Consider the following 22,926-nt stretch of genomic DNA (forward strand, 5'->3'; position numbering starts at 1 on the left):
AGGGACAAGCTCTTGTTGTTTTGTACAATTTTAACTTCAAATGTTTATTCAGGCAACTACTCCTTACTTGGAGTGACACAGGCAGCTATCCTTGTTGAGTAAGGGATTTTGGAATTGCCTGGATTGAGAAGAGTCTCAGCACTTTGAACAAGTGTTAGAAACAGCTGAGCATTAAATGGTTTATGGGAATCAACAAAAAAGACTAACCAGGTTCAAAAACACCGTTTTCATTTGTTTAGACAAAGTAATGAAATCTCATCCTTTTAATGTAGTCTAGGAGGAAAATTAGGGATATAAACTCTAAAAATCATGTTGCCTCAAAAGTAAGTTTTTTTTTTTTTTAATTAAGCAAAATGGAGTTTTGGCATATGAATTAAAAAGTGTGGTACATGTGGTGCTGCTTTTTATAAAAGTACATGGTATGAAGATTAACCAGTGTTAATTATCACATCTTTTAATGTGATGCCATAGACAGGCATGGCATTCAAATTTGTGTATGTGTTCAAACATGCACATGCCCTGAAGGGCCAACAAGTTGCACTGGGCAGATGCTACAGATGAACCATGAAGGTGTGCCCAGACAGTAGATTACGTGCAGCAAAAGGCTCTGAAAAACAGGGACAAATCTTGGAATACAGAAGTCCATTATTCTACAGACGTAATTACTTGGAGCTGTACTTTATAACTTCCCCAAGCTCAGGGATAATTCTGCAGCAAGCAGTAAGAGGAAAAAGGCTTGAAAACCGGAACCCCACTTTGGAAACAGAATGGAGTACTGCAAAATGTCATTAATCTTGTACAGGACCTAGGCATTTTTTCTAGTGCTGAGAATTCACAGCCTGAATAATTTTAAAAGCAACATACAATCCATGAAAAAATACACAGTTATGCCACCTAGAATCTTTCACAGGTATCAAATTTAAACACATGCATTGCTGAAAATCTGCTGACATTTTATTCATCAAGAATTGCAAAAATAAGACTTCAATTCTCTTTCATGCAATTTTTTTGTGTTCAGTATTGACTAATAGCATCTGCCTCTAAGATGAAAGGCCTTAGTCTCCCATCTCTGTTACTTACAAGAATTAAATTCTCTGGCAAGAGAAGCATTTTAAATTATTACATAATGTGAAAGGGAAGTGGCTGATGCCTGGAAAAGCAGGCAGGTCCCAGCACATGACAAACAATTTTACTTGCACGCACCCTCTTCATAATGCTGTATAATCCTTCAGCTTTTCAAGTTGAACACTCTCATGATCTTACTCTTCAAGCAACTTTTCTTCTCTATGGCCTCTACCCTGTTTACAGCAGATACCACTTTTATTTCTTAACTGACAGTACTTAGCACACATGCAAAAAAATTTCAGGCCTTATACACCTTCTTTGCATCAGTAGGCAAATGTAGCCAAGATTTATGGAATTATATTAAAGCAATGAAAAGACACTTTTGTTCTAGCTAAAACAAACTTGCTCTTAAAAAATATGCCTACTTATTTCTGGATACAGCAGATGAATTACATTCTTTGAGAAAAGATAACTTGTTTTCATTACAGAGTGTTTGTGCTATAAAAGTAAAAAAGGATGGATGTGTATTTCACTGTTAACACCACAATGCAGTTAAAACTGTTTATCCCTAAATAGTATATACTTGAGATTTTATTTTTATGTTGCACACTTTGCATATTTGAAGTATTGGCCATCTATGAAAAAAAAAATCTAGAAAATCCAAAATGAATCATATTTTGTGATGCCCCTAGCTTTCCCATGAATTTGTAGTACCCCTAGCCTAAAACAGCAGATACACCTAGACAAAGGCATTCAGACTATAATGAAAATATCCACTGAGTATAAAAATACATACCTTACATATAAGTTTTTACTATCTTCATTTAGGCCTTTCTTTTCTAGCACAACTAGTATATGAAATTTTTTATGCTATTCTGATACACTGCTTTTCCGTACTCCCTCTTACCAAAGAAAAACATTTTCAATTTTTAATAAAAATTTTCAAAATACTTTACAAATTTAAGTAGACTAATTTTCCATGTCTACATATAAACAAGTTTTTTAATTGAAGATTGCTTACATGATAAATAAGTAAGGCTCTTCTTCTAAATGCAAAAATGAAAACATACGAAAAAAGAATCCACCACTTGATCTTTGTTGCAAAATCCTGACGTTGTTGGTAAATTATCATAGGCAATAAAGATGGGTATCAAGTTTAATCCCTGTCAAGACATCAATGCTGCCATAGTAATTATTCAGCATCTTACGTATTTTTGCTTCTTTCCTTCCCTCTCAAGGAAACCCTCATATGTTTGTCTGTACAATAGTGAAGGTTCTCCTTCCATTTTCTGTTTCCAGTCTGAATGTGGATTATATCCTCCAGCAAAGTGTGAGATTTGTTAAGACAGAAACCATACCTGAAAGCAAATGAAGTTGGGTGGGGGGATATCCCACGTAAGTCAGGATGACTTACCTCACTTTTCTCCTCACTGCTGCCTCCCATGACCAGTTTGCCATTACTTCACTGAAGTCATTTAGCCTGTGACCGGGTGATCCATAGATTCAAAAGAAAGCCAGTAAGGGGACACCTTAGTGGGGAAAAATACCACACCCTGTGGCAACATCACCAGAGATCAAACTGACACCAGCAGAACATCCAGACTTGGTTCCTTCTCCCAAAATACTGCCCTGACAAATACACCTTAGACACTTAAATCCCAGCATTGCCTCTTTGAGCTTAGTTGATGGTTCAGTGTTTCTCAGGTGCCTGAGCCTTGTACAGAGCAACACACAATTACAGGGTTTAAATCAATACCACCAGAAATGGACAAATAACAAAACTGGCACACAACGCACAGGAGCAGTCAGAGCTTTAAGTCCCAATCATTAAGCCTCACACGCTTTTACTTTTCAGCCTTTCTTGTCCCCGTGATAAAGCAAAATAGGGGAGGGTAAAAATTATAGGGCAACCTATGGGGTCTCCTGTAAAGAAGAAATAAAGAAAAAACATGTTGTAGAAGATATACCAACATTAAGTGAACTGCACTGTACTAAAATGAAACCTGCCAGTCACAAGAAGACTGCTACTGCCAGGAGTTTAACATTGTTCTGAAGGAAAGCTGTGATCCATACATGCAGCTTTTGTTATACCATATTTCATGCTATTTGTTGCTGTCAAACCCAATTAAGGAAAAAATTCCAAGAAGAGTAAACATCACACTTTATTGTCTGAACTAAGGCACAGTGCCTCATGTTCTGCCCTCTCCCACATGCCCTATTCCAAACAGGCTGGTTAAAGAACAACCTCTAAGGTTAATGGACTGAGGCACGTTTTCAAGGTATCAGATAATGAAGTTACTTTTTAATTCCCCGTTGCACACTGAAGCTTAAGGAACACAAGTTACAAGACGAGCAAGACGGAACATGTCTTCTATTTACTTGCAGGTCAGCAGGAGCAGCAATGAGGGCTGAACTCCAAGTGCTTTTACTTAATGCCGCAGAAAAGTACTTTACCTCTTTTCCCGCATAAACCATATCTAAGGGTTAAAACTGATTAAATTGATTCTACTGAAAAATCTATCAGATCAGGTTTTATAATGTCACTACTTGAAAATGCTAAGTACCGAATAAATTCAAACATTACTTCGCTGAGCTGTTAATTATGATCTGCAAGCTATTTCTTAAAACAACTCAGTACCATAAAAAGAGGTAGTTATATGTGAAGACAATGTTTTAAAGAAACTCAGTTGTAATCAGAGATGTCTCAACACAAATATCTGACAGTTGTACAAGGCAGACTGGTAAAGCCTACAATAGAAACAGAATTTACAAGTATTATAATATAAAGACTACAAATACTTTTTTAAGAACAAGTCAGGGACATTGTTTAGAGTTCTTTAAAGCAGACAATGAAGAAGCAGGATTATATATTAATGTGGATTAGCAAAATAATTTTAACAGGACTCACAATGAAGCTCTCTTCCAGCTTACATGACAAGAGGCAAACTTTCCTCCCCTGCCCCCAATAAATAAACAAAAAAGGACAAGACATAAAAGGTTAAAACAACAGTATTTTTTTTCAAATAGAAGGCAGTGTCCAGAAGGGTTGCCCAAAGGAATTCATGTTTGGCCCTTCCTTTTTCAAAAAATAAATAAGCATTATTAAAATGGAATATCAAAGTGGATTAAGTCTTGGAGAAGGTGCAAAAGCATTTCTTTAAAAAGAATGCTACTGGCAGAGGACTGAAGGAAGATTTCATGAACAAGAGGATTCAATATTGGAGAATAACTCTGGCTGGAAAGATCTTTGGAGGCCATTTGGACACACCTTCACGAAAGACTTGAAGTCCAAAGATATGGATTGAACACTCATACACAGTGATGGAGTGTGAAGCAGGTATCATCATAGAGACAACACATCTCAGAGTAATTGCTAAGTATTTTTTACAATCAGTTCTACAATATCATAACCTAATTCCATGCTGTACCAACACTAAGAAGTTACTTGTGGCAGACACACAGCTGGAAAGACTGACTGCTCTTGGACCTAGAAGCACGCAAACAAAGAAACAGGATGGTCAGACATACAGAAAAGCTTCTGTAGCAGAAGCATTAAGCAGATAATAGCTCTTCAGATAGAGGGCACATGACTGGAGGGGATATGACAGATGACTCATGAGTGGCGTAATAGTGACCAGAGAAAAACTACTCATTATTTTCTCATTTATTATTCAGCTTCTTGATCCAAAAACATGCAGGCATCAAAGTAATAGGTAGCAGGTTGAAAGCAAACAAAAAGATGTGCTTTATTCACACAACTAATTATGTGAGTGATAGCTAAAGGATGTTGTGAAGATTTTACACTGGTTTAAAAAGAGGTAATGAAAATACATGGAAGGAAAATCAAGAGCTAAGAAACGAATACAGGAGGGAAGTACCACAGCACTTTACCCCAGATTCTATCCTTCAGCATCCATTTAATTGGCCACTGTTGAAGGGATCCTGAGCTAGCTTGGCCTGCAGCCTAACTCAGCCTCATTGTTCCCTTCTCTGGGAATCTCAAAGTGGTGAGCAGATTAAAAACTCTCCTGAAGAGCAGCATCAGTTTCTCAGGCTCTTGCCTCTGGCCTCTTCTACCAAGCTTTAAAACCTTCCTCAGGCAAAAGGCAGAGGCAGTTTTGGGAGCTTCGCTTGTGTGAATTTTCAGCAGTCTTTTTTCTCCCATGGGATGGCTGCTTTCAATCTTACAATGTTTCCCAAATTCTTTGTGTGAGAATTACTTTGAAGTAGTGAACAAATACTGATTTAGTTAAATGAATGAGCCACAAGAAAAGAAACCATATGCTTTAGAGTACTGTTAAAATTCAGTTACTTTTGACTATTTTTAATCATTCATTGCCTTATTATCTTTGTTTTGCCTTCTGAGAATTACAGCACCCTGAAGATTAAAATCAGATATGAAAATAGATGGGTAAATGCAATATTCCTCTTGAAAATGAATAAGAGATTTGTAAGGCCCAATAAACTTTACCAAATACTAAGCAATTCCCTTCCACTTTGCCTTTACTTACCTTCCTAAGGTAAGTAAAGGCAAATTTGGGCCACATGGCTGCAGCACAGGTCTCTTCCTTTTTTTTAAAATAGTGCTGCACTATTTTTGTGTGTGTTTAAAATACAAAACAGTGTGGTTTTTTGTTTTATTGATCCTACTTGTATGCCCATTTTGTCCACTTCTACTTGACTTTTCCTTTTTTCTTCCTGACAATATCCTTACAATTATCTCTAAGCAGTGACATTTTGCTTAAATAGTTGATGCTGAGTGCTTTTATGCAGAAAAAAGAGAAAGATACTGAATGATTTTTAATCCATTTCAGTTTAAATATGTTAGTATATGGCTAAGCATGTATTGAACACCATTATTGCTCTAACAGAAAAGTAAGATGTTAATTGCTTAAGATAGAGTCCCAAAAACACATCCAATAAGACAAAAGAGATTAAATCACTCAACTACAAACTAATCTTGCAATCCAACCAGACAAGGATGAAAGAGTTTGACAAAATAAATACATTTCACCCTTTGGCATCTGGGTCTTCTGATGTTTAATTAAAAGAAAAGGCTAAAGGCTATGTTCTTCTCTGAATGTTAGCTCACTGCTGAGATGCCAAGGGGACAGGCACCTTTCAAACACCTCTCCCCAACAGTAATGTAAAAATAAATTTAATTTAAAATAAAACAACCCAAATAAAAATCATTAAACTGCATTTGAAATGCTTCATTGGAAGACAAAACTCTGTTTCACCTTCCAGAAACGCATTAGTGGAAAATTTCCTGCTGCAAAACATTAGACATGTCTTTTCTTGCAACACAACAAAGACAAATTTATTACTTTGTGAAGCACTGCAGAGGAAAGAAAAAAAAAAAAGGATAGATGAATGTAATATGTATTTTTAATAAATATGTAAGATAAATTAATTTGATCTCCCAAATTAGGCCACACAATTCAGTGTATCTCTGAATTCACTGCTGTTGAGGCTCAGCTGATAAGCTATCCCATGACACTGGACCACAAAGAAATTTACTGACTCTGGTCTCAAACACCAACCCCCGCTCAGCCACGTGATGTAAAACGTGCTCCAACATGTCTATCAATGCCAAGAGATGGTCAATCTGCAAAGTCCCTCAAAGAACTGCAAGATTCCAACACCGTGTCAGTACGCAGCACCACATCTCTCCTGCCAAGGAGTGTTCTCTTTGCAGCAAGTGTGCTCCCAGCTGCCTCGTTAAACCCATCCCGACCCGCAATTCCTGTGCTCCACAAAGATTCCTAGAGACACGTACTGCGTACGTTACAGGTACCTGGAACAAAGTGCTTAGAAGCTGTGTAGAAAAGAAAGAAGCATCCATAGCTGAATAAAACCCAGCCAAAAGTTAAACATGTGTCACGTAAATGTAAAATTAAACCTCGTTTTCGGTTCTGTAGCTTGCTTAAGACATTACCATCCAGAGAAGTCTTAAATTACTGAGTAAATCTAATGCTCTCCAAACATTTTAAAAGACCTCAAAGTTTGTCAAACAACTATTATTTCACTAGAGGAAGTCTCATGAAACATTTCTCTTTGCTCCAGTATTCCTTCTGGCTTTCCTCAATTTAATTTACAGTCAATCATTTTGTCCAGCTATTAAAACACATCATTATGTTCCATGTTAACAGTATCTAAAGCTGGAAAGAATGCCATATGTATATTATAGTACTTGAGGGATTGCTATTCACTCCTATATTTTAATTACAGGAAATAGAATTAAATAATGATATTAAACGTATATAAAAAACACCTATCAATTTCTTGATTCTATACAGGAATTCCTTTACCAAAGCAAAAATATGCTACTTGGTCTAATTCATCCTGATGAAGACAATCCTAATAAGGAGATATTATCAATGACATCAGTCAGCTCCTCATGAAATACCAGGGGCTTGTTTAATGCCTTTTTTTGGTAGACCTTTTTCTGTGGCATAAAACCAGGACAAATCCTTGTTCTCAACACTGATACTGACAGCCAGTTAGTACTGGGTCACCAACACCACAGCCAGAATCCCGGGTAGTTGCTGCCACTGTTGAAGTGGAGAAATAAATTCCTGAAAAGGCTTCATGATGCAGAAGGTTCTCTTTTCTCATCCATGGAATAGGGCATTCTCTATACTGGGCCAAATGAGAAAGACAACAGTCAAACAGGACTACTAAGGATGTGCCTGGATAGCTCAATAAAACAAGAAAATGAGCTACATGCTTCTAATTCTTAGTTAAAGAGTAGTTTTAGCTGTAACAACTACATACTTGGCGAAGAATTATCTGCTGGCTGGGACATCCCAGCATTTGAGTTTGAGCCAGGTTTTGCTTTTGGCTGGGCATGCGCTTGGAGTGGCACTGAAATGGAAATCGGAGTTAGACTTGCACATCATGGATCACACTGTGTAAGAATTTGTTGAAATACCTCACAGTCTAGCATGCTTCATTCTTCACTGAAAAGAAAATTTAAAATGCCAATATGACACTATCCCTTAATTTTTAGTCCAAAGACAAGATGCAAACACTACCACACTACACAAACACGTGAATATTGGTTCACTGCTTACTAATCACACGCATGTAACAATGACACAACCTAGCTAAAAGATTGCAAAATCCAATTTCAACAAAATATGAAGCACAAAGCAGCTTATTCCCACTATAGCTAATGAAATAAACATATCTCCAGTATTGTACTTGTCCCAACACAGATTGCTGTTGTTTGTTTAATGCATATACTTCAGGCCATAAACCCAGTGACTCTCTTCAGATCCTGAAGGGTTTTTTATAATCTGCGTAAAACCAGTATTAGAGGATTCACAAAGCAAGTATGGACCAGGCACCAACCAGAAATACAAATACCTCTTTTTAAAATTATTATTCATCTTTGAATTCCTGGGCTGAAAAATACATTTGCCCAAGCTATTGCATTGTATACCTGATTTGCTAGTATTGTGTCCCTTCATCCCAAAAGAGTCAGACAATATTTTACTTTCTGTAAAGGGAAAAATATTGGTTCTGGCCTTCGGTTCAGAACTGAAGCTTTCTAATCTTTAATCCTTGTTTATAAAGAAATCAGCTGTTTAAGAAGTCGGAGCATGCTCAGCAGTGATCTTTCACAGATCAGATTTTGAGTTTAATCTCCAATGAATCTCAACTATAAGGCTTCTAGTGCTCTCTTTTTACCAAGTTTATCCTTCTGATATGAAATATACTTTCACACTTCTAGAGATTAAAATTCCCATGTTTATATTAGCAGAAGTGTTTAGGGTAAAACCAGTTTCAAAAACACTAAGCTGTGAATCTATCACATTTAGACTCTTTATCCTGTAAAAAAAAAAAAAAAAAAAGACAGCAAACATACACTGTACTATTTCAATAGCTGAGAAAGACAGTAATTTTTACTCATATTAAAATAAACACAAAATTATTTCCATTAAAAACATTGGGTCAGACTGCATCATCCTTCTCAAGAATTCACACAATAAGAATTTATGCTTATTAATATACATGTGAATGCTTCATGTGTCATTTAAGCCAATAGTGCAAATCCCATGCTTAAACATATTCCCTACACGAGAATAAAATGTCACGTAATTATCATTTCACAACCCATTCTATGCAAAAACCGGCACCAGTCTGATCACTTCTCAAATGCATTTAAGCAGAATCATCTTGTTCTACAGTCACATGCAAGCTGAAGACCAAATTTTCCCTGGATTTATAGCTGCAGGTGTATTCACCAGTTCATTTCATCAATGGTTTTCATGATCTCCTGTTTCATCCAAAGAAAGGTTATTCAAAACCTGTCCCACTAAAACTTAATAGATGAAGTAATTCAGGAGGCCCTCTGCAACTGGATTGCAGGCTGAAGGCTTAGTGCACTGCATAAGCACACAGCCATATTTTGCAAGATTTCCAGTCTTCTCTTCACCTGTAGTTTCTGCACACTTTTCTTTTTTTACACATTTTTCTCGTGACTGTGTTCATTTGATGGGAATTTCTCTGTCTCATCATCCATTAATCATTTTTCCTTCTACCCTTCTTTCTTATTCAGCACAAAGCAAATCTCAAGGAGGAAACTGTCACTGTCAAAACTTCAAAGAAAAACAAATGAAAAAGCCATAAACTAACTTATTGCCTTTAGGGTACTTCAGCTAGATAGGTTCCTTCATCAATGAGCTTTACCAGCAGGAAACAAGATATTTGAATCCAGTATCCTCCCATAGTTTTGTTTCAACCATCCTTCAACTTGCACTACTCATCAAATTCAAATGATTTTTCATTCTGGGCTAAGCTGTGTCAGCAAAAGTTGAATTTGACTCAGCATAAAAAGAGAAGCACCAATGCATTAACTTGAACGTGCTATTCATTATTCTTTACTAAAATGGGCAAGACATAACAGAACAATCTTGACAAAGTGCAACCCAAAATATTTGTATTTACTGGTGATATCAAACTCCGTCAATATTTAGCCACTGCAGGCGCTGGTTACTGATCCACAGCAAGTGTCTGCTCCCTAACCTGGCACCCATGCCTCAGCACCAGCACTGGCTGCAGCAGCAGACCAAACCTTCTAAAGACAAGGCAGTCTGGGCAGTCAGCCTTTTGACCACCTCTCTTGGCAAAAAGAGCATCCTGGTGCTCAGACCCTTTGGAACTTGACTGAATGGCAGTGCTCTTGGAAAGCTCTGCAGCTCAATGCAGTAATGAATGCCTGACACGACTGATCTCTTCCAAGTGCTGCCCTCTGGATAGCATCTGTCTCTCAAGGCAATGTGCAACCTGATGAACAGCAGTACTTAGATTATGCAAAATAGATGCCAGGAGTTTGCCAAAAGTTATACCCACTGAGTTACAGGAGGACACAGAATGCCTACCCTGAAAAAATGCAAAACAAAAAGCTCATTTCATCTGAAAACTGACAGTGTATGTACAGAGCACATTCGTATATAATATATTTCTCATTATTATTTATTTAAAACCTTTAAAATGTCAGAAGCAAATCTGTAAGTAGTCTTCTAGAGCCACGGCTCTAATAAAGGGACTTAAAGTTCACGCAAACATTCCGCATTTCTTTTGGCTTTCAAAAATATTATGAGGACCAAGAACTTCACTCCATAACAAGATTATCCCAACAATTCAAAGAACTGTTCTGTGTAAGTAAATGGACAAGGCAAGGGGGTGAACTTGCCTGTTTTAGGCACTGGCAAGTAAAATCACCAGTATGTTCAAAAGGTTCTCAAAGCTAAATTACTTGACCTTCTATGACTCTACATGAGACAGCTGTGTTTAAAGGCGCTGATCCTATAAGGACTATTCTGCAAGCACACAATCACACTTCACTGCAGCATGCACCAATGAATGGGAAGAACTCAGTCTTGTTAGCAAACACTTGGGAGCAATCAGACCCCTCTGCATTATTTAATTCCTACCCTTGATGTTTTCCCCTTTGACTTCATTAATTTTCAGAATTCCGGGGTGCTCATTTTTTCTTTTATGACTGCAGCCATCACGACACACAGAACAATTTCTAGAATCATGAAGCAGGTTTATTTTGCTAGAGGGAACAAAGTGACGATACGTGTTCCAAAACATGTCGAGGGTACGTGAGTAAGAAAGGTGTGGTCTGCTCCAGCTAGTTACAACATTTAGACTTTCCAAGCCAAGGCAGCTGCAATGCTAGTGGCACAACCAGCATTCCTGCTTTTTGAAAAGTGCTTAGCTCTGCCAGGCTATAATGTGGTGTACAGAATTGCCATCCTGCTTAATGTTTAACTCCAACTATTCTCAGATGTCCACATCTAGAAATATTTAATAATCCACAGCTTACTTGTATTCCAAATAGTATCTGCATAACAAATCTCCAGTAATTAAACTATACAAGAAACATAAAGGACAGAAATGTAATTACTGTAAAAAAATGACACTAAAAATATCACACAGTTACACTGAAAAACATTGAATATTTTATACAGACACATGATGGGTCTCCAGAGGAAATGTTTGCCCACTTGAGTACACAACCTACAACCAAGCATTTAATTTTCTTAAGGGCTGCTGCTACCATGATTCCACAGAAGTATCTACTATAAACTAAACTAACAGGAAAAATAAAATCACTTTGAAATTCAGTACAAAACTGCAACTGGTTTATGCCTTTCAGAAAAGCAACTCATACAGTTAAGCCCTGAGCACCACTACATTTAAGAGCTGAGAATACCCACAACTTGAAGACTTAGAACCTGAGCTTTATAAGCAACTGCCTGCTATTCATCCCTTAGTTAATTCTTTTAGAACTACAGAGTACAGTAGGGTGGGTCATATTAACTGAAAGCCCAGAGGCATTTTGTTGTTCAAACAGAACCAGAGCTCTACTTAAAGAAAAAACAAGGGGAAAAAAAATTAAGAGTTCAACCAGCTGACCTTATCTTTGAAATCACAAACAGAGCAATCACTTCACGACTTCAGCAGACAAGTTCTCAGCATTGTGTGCATGGCAATAGCATTCACAATATAACTTAGCAAAGCAAGTTACAGCTTTCTTACTCTTTTTATTTAATGCTCAAGTATTAAAAATTCATGGCACAAACCTGGGTCCACATGTCTAGAGCTTCTTCTAATTCCATTTGTTCGTTTCTGCAGAACAAAAATAAGAATCAAGGATATGAATAAACATGTTTTCATGGAGGCTCATTGCAATCCTTTCATTCCCACAATCTATTAGGCAAAGCTGGTTTTCTTAAGCTATTTTCCCCAACCACCAACACAATTATCTTTATCTTGTAGAAAGATCACACTTTGAAAAATATTCTTAGTAATGTTGATGGCTTTTTCATATATCCCATTTTTTCTGACACTAGGCTGAAAGCATCTCAGTCCACAGAAGGCTTGTTCATACATCAATATTTTTTGATACTAAGAACAAATGTATTTTTTAATAATTTACTAATAGGATGGGGGGAAATCATGCAGTCTGGCATTATCTGCCCCAGACAGCATCCACAAACACAAAAGTCAAAACCACTTGCATTGCTTTAATAAGTTAGAAACTTTCACTATTTCTACTTTAAACTGAAGTTAACTATAATTCCCTATGGAATGCCTACTTTTCTTATTTTCTGGGCAAGTATTTAAATATACTTAGTAACTTGTCTGTCTCTCTAAAATAGGAGGAACCAGAGTTGTGTGAAATCAGAAACTCTCTGACGAGACTCAGATTATTTCAATTTCTTTTCTATATTTTATACACTATGACATTTACTATGGATCCCTGGAAATTTCAATGTGAAATAATGCATATCGGCGAACTACTCATCTGCTTTTGCAAACTTGTTTTATCTGGTAACTTGCATGATGGTTCATGCATTTATTTATTTTTTAATCAAACCAAGCAGAAAAAGGCACGTTGCATAACAAAGGGAACAATTAGGCTGCTCTGATTTACTTGCCGTTGATATAAGCTGATGCAGGACACATACCAAGGCAAGCCAGAAAGCAGTAACCTGAGGCATAGCCAAATTTACCAAGCCCTGTAACAGGCAGGCAAAATCAAAAGCTTGCTTTGAAAATAGCTTTCAAATTCTCGAGTCCTTGGACATATTCTCTCTGTACCCCACAAGTTTAATTATAGAAAGGATACAAGTTTTGCTTTGTGTGTAGCAGATAGAATAAAAATTTAAAGCTGCTGCCACAATGGAGATAGTAGTACTGGATAGAAGCAAAATGCTCAGCTATATCCTATATTGTGTTTTATAGATGGAAGCCATGTTACTGATAGGATTGTTGCAGATTGGTGAGCAACCACAGATTTGCAAAAGAAAGGGAAAGAGGCAAGACTCGGAAAAGTAAAATGGGAGACAGAGAAATGCTTAATTGAAATATAAACAACAGAGACACTGTGACAACTCAAGTTATATACACCAAAGGACTGGCTGGAAAACAGTTTTAAGGAAATAGTTCTTGAGCTGTATGAAAACATGCTCACTACCTTTAAACATACTGCATTATCAGTAGATTCTTTACTGGTAAGAAACTTAAATCCATGTTTTCCAATATGACAGTTCCTCATGCACACTTAAGTTTTCCTCTACGCAGAGAGAATCAAAGCAGGCACTTAAATAGGAATCCTGGTAAAAATTAATGTAATCCTGATGTTTTGGATCAGCTTAACAGGCAACAGCAAATCAATAGCTCCAGAAAGGAGGCCTTTATTTTCCTCACAAGTCAAATCAGTGTGTATATATATATAGTATTTTTTCATCCAGACACAGTATGGTCACCACAGTTCGCTTTAGGAAGCCTGACAGCCTTGTCCACCAAGCCCAGTAGATGATCTGCTCACAGCTCTCCAGCCATGCCTGCCAGCTGCAGGACTGGAAAGGCATCAGGCAAATGGACCATGCTGTGATTCCCATAGAGTCTCCTTCCTCAGCACATCTGTCAAGGCAGAGACATGAAAGGCTGGGCAGCACCTGGCCAGAGGCACAGCTGAGGATGCAGCAAGGAGAGCAGGCGGGGCTGGGCACAGGCAGGGGCTGGGCACAGGCAGGGGCTGGGCACAGGCAGCACACCCCTCTTCTCAGCCAGAGCTCCCCTGCCACCACATGATTCCCCTGCAGGATCCCAGGAGCAGGAGCCCACCTGGGAACCACATCCCAGGAGCTCACCAGATGGTGCAGAACTGCTCTCACCAAGCTCCACTGCTGCCTGGGGTTACAGGGACACCCAAACAGCTCAAAGATCAGAGAACACAGAAGTGGTCAGCTCTGCACACAGCTACCCCTGCACCATGTCAGCAATAACATCCTCCCATTACCCCTATCAGCAGCAGCATCAAACACAGCCACGTTTATGGAGAGCAGCAACATTTATACTGACGTGCTGTTCATAACTGGAATGGCATTTAAGCAATTACTATAAGCTTTTGATCTAAAATAGGTGCTAGAAACTATTATGCTCTAGGTCTGATGGGCTGCCTCCCTTTGTCAGACAAAACCCAGCTGCTGAGCCCTCCTGTAGAGCAGTGAAGAAGCCCCAGGAGCTGGCCAAAAAATAACCCAGCTTGCAGCCTTCCTAGGCTGACAGCAAGCTACACTATGTGCATCACAGCAACTCCTCTGTTCAGGTCCCATTCTAACATTCCCTCCAGATTACAGAAATTCCATAGCACAGGATATCTCAGCAACCATAATCTTTTCATATGAAGAGGCAAACACTGCCCTGCCAATCCTTCATCACCCCACAGTTTTCTGGCATGGCAGAGGAAAAGAAAAAAATACTTTTAACTCTACAGCCAGATTTTGTCTAGAACAGTAAGGATCTAACAACCAGTTGTGAAGCAATACATTTTTTCTTACCTGTAGCTTAAAAAAGCATCTCCACCCCTTTCAGTGCTCTCAGCACTGTCATTTTGCTGCAAGTTTAATTCCCATTTTGAGCAGAAGACATTCATATTTAATCATGAATAACTTGTTGCTTAGACAACTTCTACGGCACTCTAAACAAATCTGTTTGCAAACCCAGAAGAAAAACATACCTTCTCCATCAGCACGTACACAGGAGCTCTTATGTCACCAACAAAACAAACATCACACGGAAAAGAAAACGAATGCTTACCTCATGCTTCACGTTTCCATGTTCTGAAACATAAGTAAAAATGGGCATTATTGTCGATTGCAAACCGCGCACCTTTCACAGAGCCCTCTGAGCCGCGCCGTTCCAGAAAGCCCGCTGCCTGCCCCGCCAGGGCCGTGCAGCCGCCCCGGAGGCCGGGCGCTCCCGCGCCCAGCCCGGCGCTCATTGGCCCCGCCGGGCTGCGCCCAGGGCTGGCTTGGCTGCAGGGCACCTGCACGCTCGGCAGGCCGGGACAGCGCACCTGACAAACCCCAGAGCATTGCAAAAACGCTTCATGAACGCTGCCTCGCCGGGAACTCAAAGCTACCTGCCCTCCACTGCAAGTCGAGTTCACGCCTTTTTTTTTTTTTTTTCTCTCTGTCTTTTCACAGTGTATCAAGGTTAAATGTATACCTTTGGCTTCAAAGTGTTCTATGTTTCATGTTCAATTCCGCATTCTATTAGTATACCAGAGACTGAGGCCACTGCTGCTTTATTTAATTTTACTATAAAGTCTATGGTACTACTTAAAAACTGGGGGGGGGAAATCCTGTGGGACATCAGACTGCATAAAGCCAGTCCCAGTTCAGCGCACACACATCACAAAAGGCACAAAAGAAGATCTCTTTTTCACACGTCCTTTGAATGTCTAATCCGACGGCAGGTATTGGGGTGCACTCTGGATTTGGGGTCGGTGCCTTGCCCAAGCGCACACAGCTGTATTTGCCCGTGTGTGCCTCCCGCGCCGCACACCTGCTGACGCCCGGCACAAGCCACGCTCGCCTGCTCTCTGCGCACCGCACAACTTTCACAGCAGCGCCTTCTGAACAGGGAGGCATATCCACAGTAAAACAAACAACGAACTTGAACCGCCAAGTTCCCTTTTGTTCCAGGAAGAAAGGCTCCACCAAGCAGCGGGGTGTGGGAAAACAGAACGCGGCGTGCCGGGGCCGAGCCCGCAGCTGCGCCGGGCCGGGCGGGCGCAGCCCCGGAACGCTGGCACGGCTCAGCACGGCTCAGCTAAGCCCGGCTCGGCTCACGTCTGCCCACGGGCATGGGGAGCGAGCCCTGCCCGTGCAGGGCCAGCAAAGAGAAGAAAAATAACCCCCCCAAAGGAGGAGATGCAGGTATAGCCTGTCAAGGTTTTTCTTAGCAGCCTGAGGGAATTGGGCGCCCAAGTGGTGCTGAAATTTAATAGCATTTTGGTATTTCATGATCAGATATGCCTTTCAGAATTTTTGCCAAAAATCTGAGTAAAATCTCCTCTTTTGAATGTTTCATCTCAGCATTATGAATGACTTCAAATGAAGGGAAGTCGTAGAGGTAAGTAGTTGCGAAGAAGGCCAAAACTTCAAACCCAGACTTAGGAGTTTTTTTTTCTTTTCTACATTGTAAAGACTTACATTTATTTCGGCAGATCATTTATCAAAAGTTGAAATGGAAATGTTGTTCTACCCTCCAATGGCAATGAATGAATCTGATTTTTAAACATTGCTGCTGAATAATTATTTTTACCTCTAAAAAATATCCCAAATCCAACTAGATGAATGAGCTCCATCTGGTGATCTGAGCATCCCAAATTACATCTTTTATAATAAATAATTTGGAAATTCAGTGATTAACTTTCAATAACTGAATAACTGGGTTCAAGAAATCACTACATAAGAAGCTAACAAATACTATTGATCATTCATGTAAAATAAATTTCATTCAAAGGGAAGTGATAGATTTGGATTAAAAAGAAAACCAATACTGATAGACCAAAATGCCATTTTTGGCTTCACTGTTAACACTCTGGGAATAGGAAGAAAAATATCCAGTATTTCCATCTAAAAGTCTACTCAAAAAATTAAGAATTGACTTGTCATTTCATTACAGTTTAACTATGCCTGTATTTCAGAATATTCTGTATTGAAATATTTGTATCATGGCCTCATGAAAGACCTGTTTTCCTAACATTACAGAAATACAAGACCAAGAAAACCTTTTTTTTTTTTTTTTTTTTTGGGGGGGGGGGGGGGGGGCGGAGGGAAGTAATGTCTGATAGTATCTACCAGCAGATATTTTACATATAACAACTTGAATTCAAGTTCCTGCTCACCACCACTGTGCCCATGAAATCATCAAGTGAGTCCTCAGTTCTGACAGCCACTTAATTAATGGCATAGTTCAGCACAGTTTTGGGGTTTTTCTTCCTTATTCACTGAGGCCATATTACCATTGGGTCACATTTTGGTAATTATATTTTACTACAGAAGCAAGAGGAGCAGCAGCTGGCCTCAGTAAGTGAGGGAACACAGCTCAGAAAATGGGAATAAGCTGCTCTTCAGGGATGCAACAGAGCAGCTGGATTTACATGCTAACTAAATGCAGAGTAAATAAAAAGTATATGCAATAAGCTACTCACCTTTCTATTTTAAAACAAATCTCAAAATATTTAAAATGCAGGAGCTATAAACAAAGTCCCTTGGAAAGAGCTGTGGGGCTACAGGTTCCTTTCCAGTCATTTAGCCAGTCATTACTCAATTAGAACAAAATTAGAAATGTGACCCAGGTGTACCACACTGAAGGACAAAATATACGAAAAAACATCAAGTGCCCTAACTAGCTTTTGTTCAGGTTGAGCAAGAACCATTAGTTAAGCAATACAGCTCAACCTCTGGTGCAGTTTCTAAAAAAGTGGTATAACTCCAATGAACTTTGTGAGATTTGAGCATTTACTCGTCAATTCAGTTGACAGGAGAGGTTTGGAGAAGAGCCAGCAACTTTGCAACTATTGATTAAATCAGCAAAAATGTAAATAGTGAAAGCTCCTGGTTTCTTTTGAGATGTCAAGACCACAGGCTTTTCATGCATAATCTCTAATGTGCTGTAGCAAGCAATTAGGACACGAACAGCATGGACTGTATCACTGGGCACGCACGTTACTGCATGAAGCAATTCTGAATTTAACCCATTCATATGCCAACATTGTCTTTTGTTCACCTCACAAATGAAGAAACTTCTTTTCCATCTAAAGAAATACAGCACTTTTTCAAATAAAATTATCCAAATGAGAAAGAAATCATGGATAAATTAAGTTAGATTTACTATAAAAGTGACCAGCTAATGTTTTTCTAATCTATTTATGACCTGATGAGACACGCCTTTAACATTCCCTGGGAAAAGCAATATAAAGAAGAAAAATCTGTGGGTTTGGCACTATATTTAAAATATTCAAAACACTCTCAGATTCTAGAATGATTGGAGGTTTCTCTAATTGAAATATTCAATAGTCATTTGCCTGCAAATACTTAATTCAACATAATTTGATGGACTTGGAAAAATTCCAGTCTGGAAATGAAAATTAATTCATTCTGCCAGTTTAGAGTAGGAAACAGACTGAAGTTCTTCAGCATGTTCTGGGCAGAGTGATACTGTTTTATCAATTCTGTGAGGCCCCTGAAGAAATTGCAAGGGACACAGAGCCCTCGGTAAAATAACAGTACGAACAAGAAGGGATACAGCTTCTCCCCTACTCAAGGTGTGCCTTACTCATGCCTGCTTACCCAAGGTCCCAATCTTTAGCATTCCCAGACACAGACCCTTCCAGCCAGAGGGAGAGCATCACCAGATGAGTGAAATTGCTCTGTGCCATGACATAAGACATAGGAATGCAGCTGAGAAACCAGAAGATGTAACAAGGGAGAGGAGATGCCCTCATAGCCAGCAGAGAAAACACCACGTACGTCTTTATAAATGGCCTGTCACAGAAATATGTACATCCATTTTCTAATCCTTGTGTTTAAGGATTTCATACAGTCTGTTTAAGATTGTGCAGTCAGACTCAAAGGCTTTCCTGAGAACTCTGGCAAGCATTCCAAATCACAGGAAAATTAAGTGGTAGGGCAGAAGGTAGAGAAGTAAAATATATGAAAATGTAGAGGACTATTTGAAGATGTACAGGACAGCATTTTAGGGGGAAAAAAACTTGTTAAATCAATAATGACAGAAACTAGCACAGAAGACTTCAACCAGCGCTGCTGATTCACGGAAGCAAGGGTAGGAACAGCAACCAAGAAAACCCAATGGGTAAATGCAAACATTTTGTTCTGTTTATTAATTCAACTGATTAACTCTGCATCTTTTATCACTAAAATTTCTACAATCTGCTGAACTGGCCTTCTTTGAAGCGAAACATCTGAAGAACTGGCATATGTTTGTGTATAAGGCATAGCATGAGAACACAGCAATTTATCTTCAGATTTTGTCAATGTTTCTCTCATAAGTGTATCATCTAAATCTGACACTTAATAATTTTGTCACTCAAAAGGTTTCATCTATCTTTGGATGTCTGTCTTTTGAATTTTCACGAAGTACAACTTGGAATGAAATTTAAAAAAGATTTAATCCACTCAGGAAAGTTCTAAGAATCATTTCAGAAAGGCTGGCAAAAACATCTGCTCATGGTCTATAAAGAAAACAGAATCTTAAACTTTACAAAACCAGAAAATACGGAGGAAAATTTAAATGCCTTTAAGAAACCTAATGGCATATTCCCACTGCAGTGCTTTGAACTCTGATCACCTTTTTTCAAATGAGCCTCTAGAAGTACAAGAGGTCTACAGAATAGAAATGAGAATTATTTGAAACAAAGAAAAAATTACACTTATAAAAAGATAATTTAAAAAACTGAAATTGTTCCATTGTTCTCCATATATAGAGAATATACTATTAGGAAGTCAAAATAATTTATGATAGAGAAGCAGTCAGTCAAGACTTCTCACAAAAGCCCAAAGTCACATGTTCACAGAGAACTCACTGTTCTAACACTCTGAAATGCAGTGAGACATTTCCAAATAGGGAAGCCATGCAAAAGCATTAAAAAGATGTAAAAACTCTCCAAACACCAAAAAAAGAAAGGAAGATTTTTTTAACAGGATCAAGCAAGGAGCATCATTCCTGGACACTGTCTACTGCACAGGGGATTTGCACTTTGCTGTGAAGCATCTGGAATGGCATTGGCAGAATGACAGAATAACCAGATTAAACAGAAAACACATATATAGATATATATTCCATGTCTATGGCCATAACTAATACCACATGACTGGAGAATAATAATGTCCAGTTTCCCAAAAGCATGATTCAGTTTTGTGTACATTATACCCTGTGAAAAAAGGCTGTAATAGTCCCCTAGAAAAAAAAACCAAACCAACAAAACAAAACAACCCACCAAACATATCAATACAGTAAGTGTTCCAGGCATTTTGCTGCTGCACAAGCCTTTGCTCATTTCCCACAGGAGCAGCAAACGACACTGCTAAAGAAATATTGTATTTATCATAAATTAATTTCTCTAAATATTTTGAAAGAAAAGTATTCAAAATTAAAACCATGTTAGAATGTTATGCCTATAGAGCATACTTCTTCCACAAAGTGATGGAAAAATGCTGAATTTTACATTATATCTTTATGTCTGCATGCCTTCAATAACATTTCATAGCTTAGCAGGCATGAAAGATAACTTATGGGAGTTAACTCATTTCTCAGCATAGCTCTGGAACAGTTAAAGGACAGCTCCAAAAAATAATTCAAGTTGCACTAACCAATATTTCAGAGAGTCTGAATTGTCTCATCCCTTTCTGGCCCACACAGGGAAGCAGGTACTGGTAAAACTCCTCCTTAAACCTTTCCTTGGTCTGCAAACATTATGAATGGCCAGCACTGCCCAATCAACACTTCTTTCTTTAAAAAGGCAAATAAAGAGTAAAAGTGGAAAACACTAGAGAAAAACCTGAGGATTTCCTTCCCTCCTCATTGGCCAAAGTCCCTTTATCGGGTGGAGGCATGACACATTTTCAGCTAAATGTGTCCTTTCCATTGCTCACTGTTTGATAAAGCAAGGGAAGTACAGCAAGAGCTGCAGTTCAGAGCTGGTTTTTGCAGCTCTGATCACAGAGCAGACCTTAAGGAAAGACACAGCTCAGCACCTCCTGTCCTTCTGCCTCAAGAGCAGGTAGGAGATACACGACTCTCCTGTCCTGGATGAGAACCCCAGCAATCCGAGAGTCTTTGCACAGAAGAAAAAACAGGCTGAGAAGAGAAAGTAAAGTTTGAAGAGAGGACAGAGGGCTGAACTCCTGGATACAACAAAGCACATAACAAAAAAGGATCTTGGCAATCCAGTTGCTTGCAATTTCAGCGCAGTATAATTCTACATACATCAGGAAGGTGATTTAAAGTAAAATCCAAAATACCATTCTGCTTCTTTGAATTTTTAAAATTATAATTTATTCCACTTACAAAGAAGAAGGAATGTGATTTGTTGTTACTTTGTTCTATCTAGCAAGTCCACAGCATTGCTTAAGTATGCAGTAAATTTAAAAGAAATCAGACCTTTTGTTATCTAGGCATTTATGGTCATTCTTACTGATGCATGTTGCACCATATGTGTCCACAGATATTTACACAGGAACAGAAAGACAAGCTGCTGCCTCCTGGGGTGCCAGCTATCCAATTAAAATAAATACTATGGAAATGATTAAAAGAAAAGGAGCAAGACAAAGAAAAAAAGTAGAAGTAGGGGTGGTTTATACCACAGAAGACAGTTCTTTTGTAAAGAACAATATGTGTTTGTTTTTCCACTCTATTAATTTCAAGTCATTGCTTTAAAAATCCCATTTTTAAGATAATTTTAAATACTTGTTTTCCTTAGAATATTTGCAGGAGGTTCTGTGAAAAGCCTGTGTTCCAAAAAGGGTTTCAGTCACAAATTGCTTTTATGGTTTTCAGATCTACAAAAGATTATTTGTAAAGAGTTCAGACTTGGAGGATAACATGGAAGATCTCCAAAACAGAAAAGCAGCTGAGGAAACAAAGTTTACTGACTACAGCAAAAGTCAGTGCCTGCCATCCTGCTGATTTCCTGGAGATTGGGACAGGTAATTGGCACAGAGAGTCAAAAGCCAAGTAGAAATCAGGAGTAATGCACACACGGACAAAGACAGAAACAAGCTTATACAATGTTGAAAGGAACAACAAGCCAGAGTCAAAATTTGGAAACAGCAACTTAGTGAAGAGCAGTGGATGAAGTCATCATGTAATTCAAAAATGGAAGAGTATCTCTGCAACAGCATTTTATAAAGATTGTAGAAACTAATGTCAAAAAGACAATAACCCAAGGGAAGAGGCTGCAGTAGCTTATGTGAAGTATGTGAGACATGAGAAACTTCAAAAATTATTATGAAATAATTCTGAATATGGATGCAAAAATTTTAGAAAACTGAGAATGACACATAACTAGAAACTCCCCAACATCTAAAACTCCACTTTCCAGAAGTTATGTGCTCCCAATGGCTTTTCTTTTTTAAGCACAACAGCAATTCAAAATAATCCTGGGAAGCAGGACAGAGGGAAGAGTCAAAAATGGCACCAGGATTATATGACTGTGGCAACAGTGTATGAACTCACTGCCACCAACAGAGCAGGTAGAGGGAAGGGAAGGGAGGCCAGTGATGGGGGCTAACACTGAGCATTAGCAGAGGGAGATCCAGAAGACGTCAGAAAGACATTTACAGGTATAATATTGGGCAGAACAGAAAGATGCCAAATTTTTGGAGTTATTTGTGGGAGGCCAAATGGTAGCTGAAATCAAAAGATTCCTTAAGGTCCCAAAGAGTGGAACAACAGGGAAAGTGCAAAGTGACAATGGCCAGGGAAGAAATTCACAGAGCAATTGATTAAAAGAAGAAAAAA

The 22,926-nt window shown here is 38.6% G+C and overlaps 1 protein-coding gene across 3 annotated transcripts in view; it reads right to left on the minus strand.

The window, feature by feature from the left end:
• The window catches only part of VAV3 (vav guanine nucleotide exchange factor 3), a 166,209-nt gene that overhangs the window by 37,528 nt on the left and 105,755 nt on the right, over positions 1 to 22,926 (minus strand). For all 3 annotated transcript variants that reach the window (XM_040073086.2, XM_040073085.1, XM_040073084.2), the window contains 2 exons: positions 15,193 to 15,215; positions 12,168 to 12,213 (listed from right to left, as the gene is read on the minus strand). In XM_040073086.2, the coding sequence (XP_039929020.1) occupies positions 12,168 to 12,213; positions 15,193 to 15,215 (69 nt within the window). The remainder of the gene's footprint in view (positions 1 to 12,167; positions 12,214 to 15,192; positions 15,216 to 22,926) is intronic.

This window comes from Hirundo rustica, chromosome 9, assembly GCF_015227805.2.
Source record: "Hirundo rustica isolate bHirRus1 chromosome 9, bHirRus1.pri.v3, whole genome shotgun sequence".
In the NCBI taxonomy this organism is placed as follows: domain Eukaryota; kingdom Metazoa; phylum Chordata; class Aves; order Passeriformes; family Hirundinidae; genus Hirundo; species Hirundo rustica.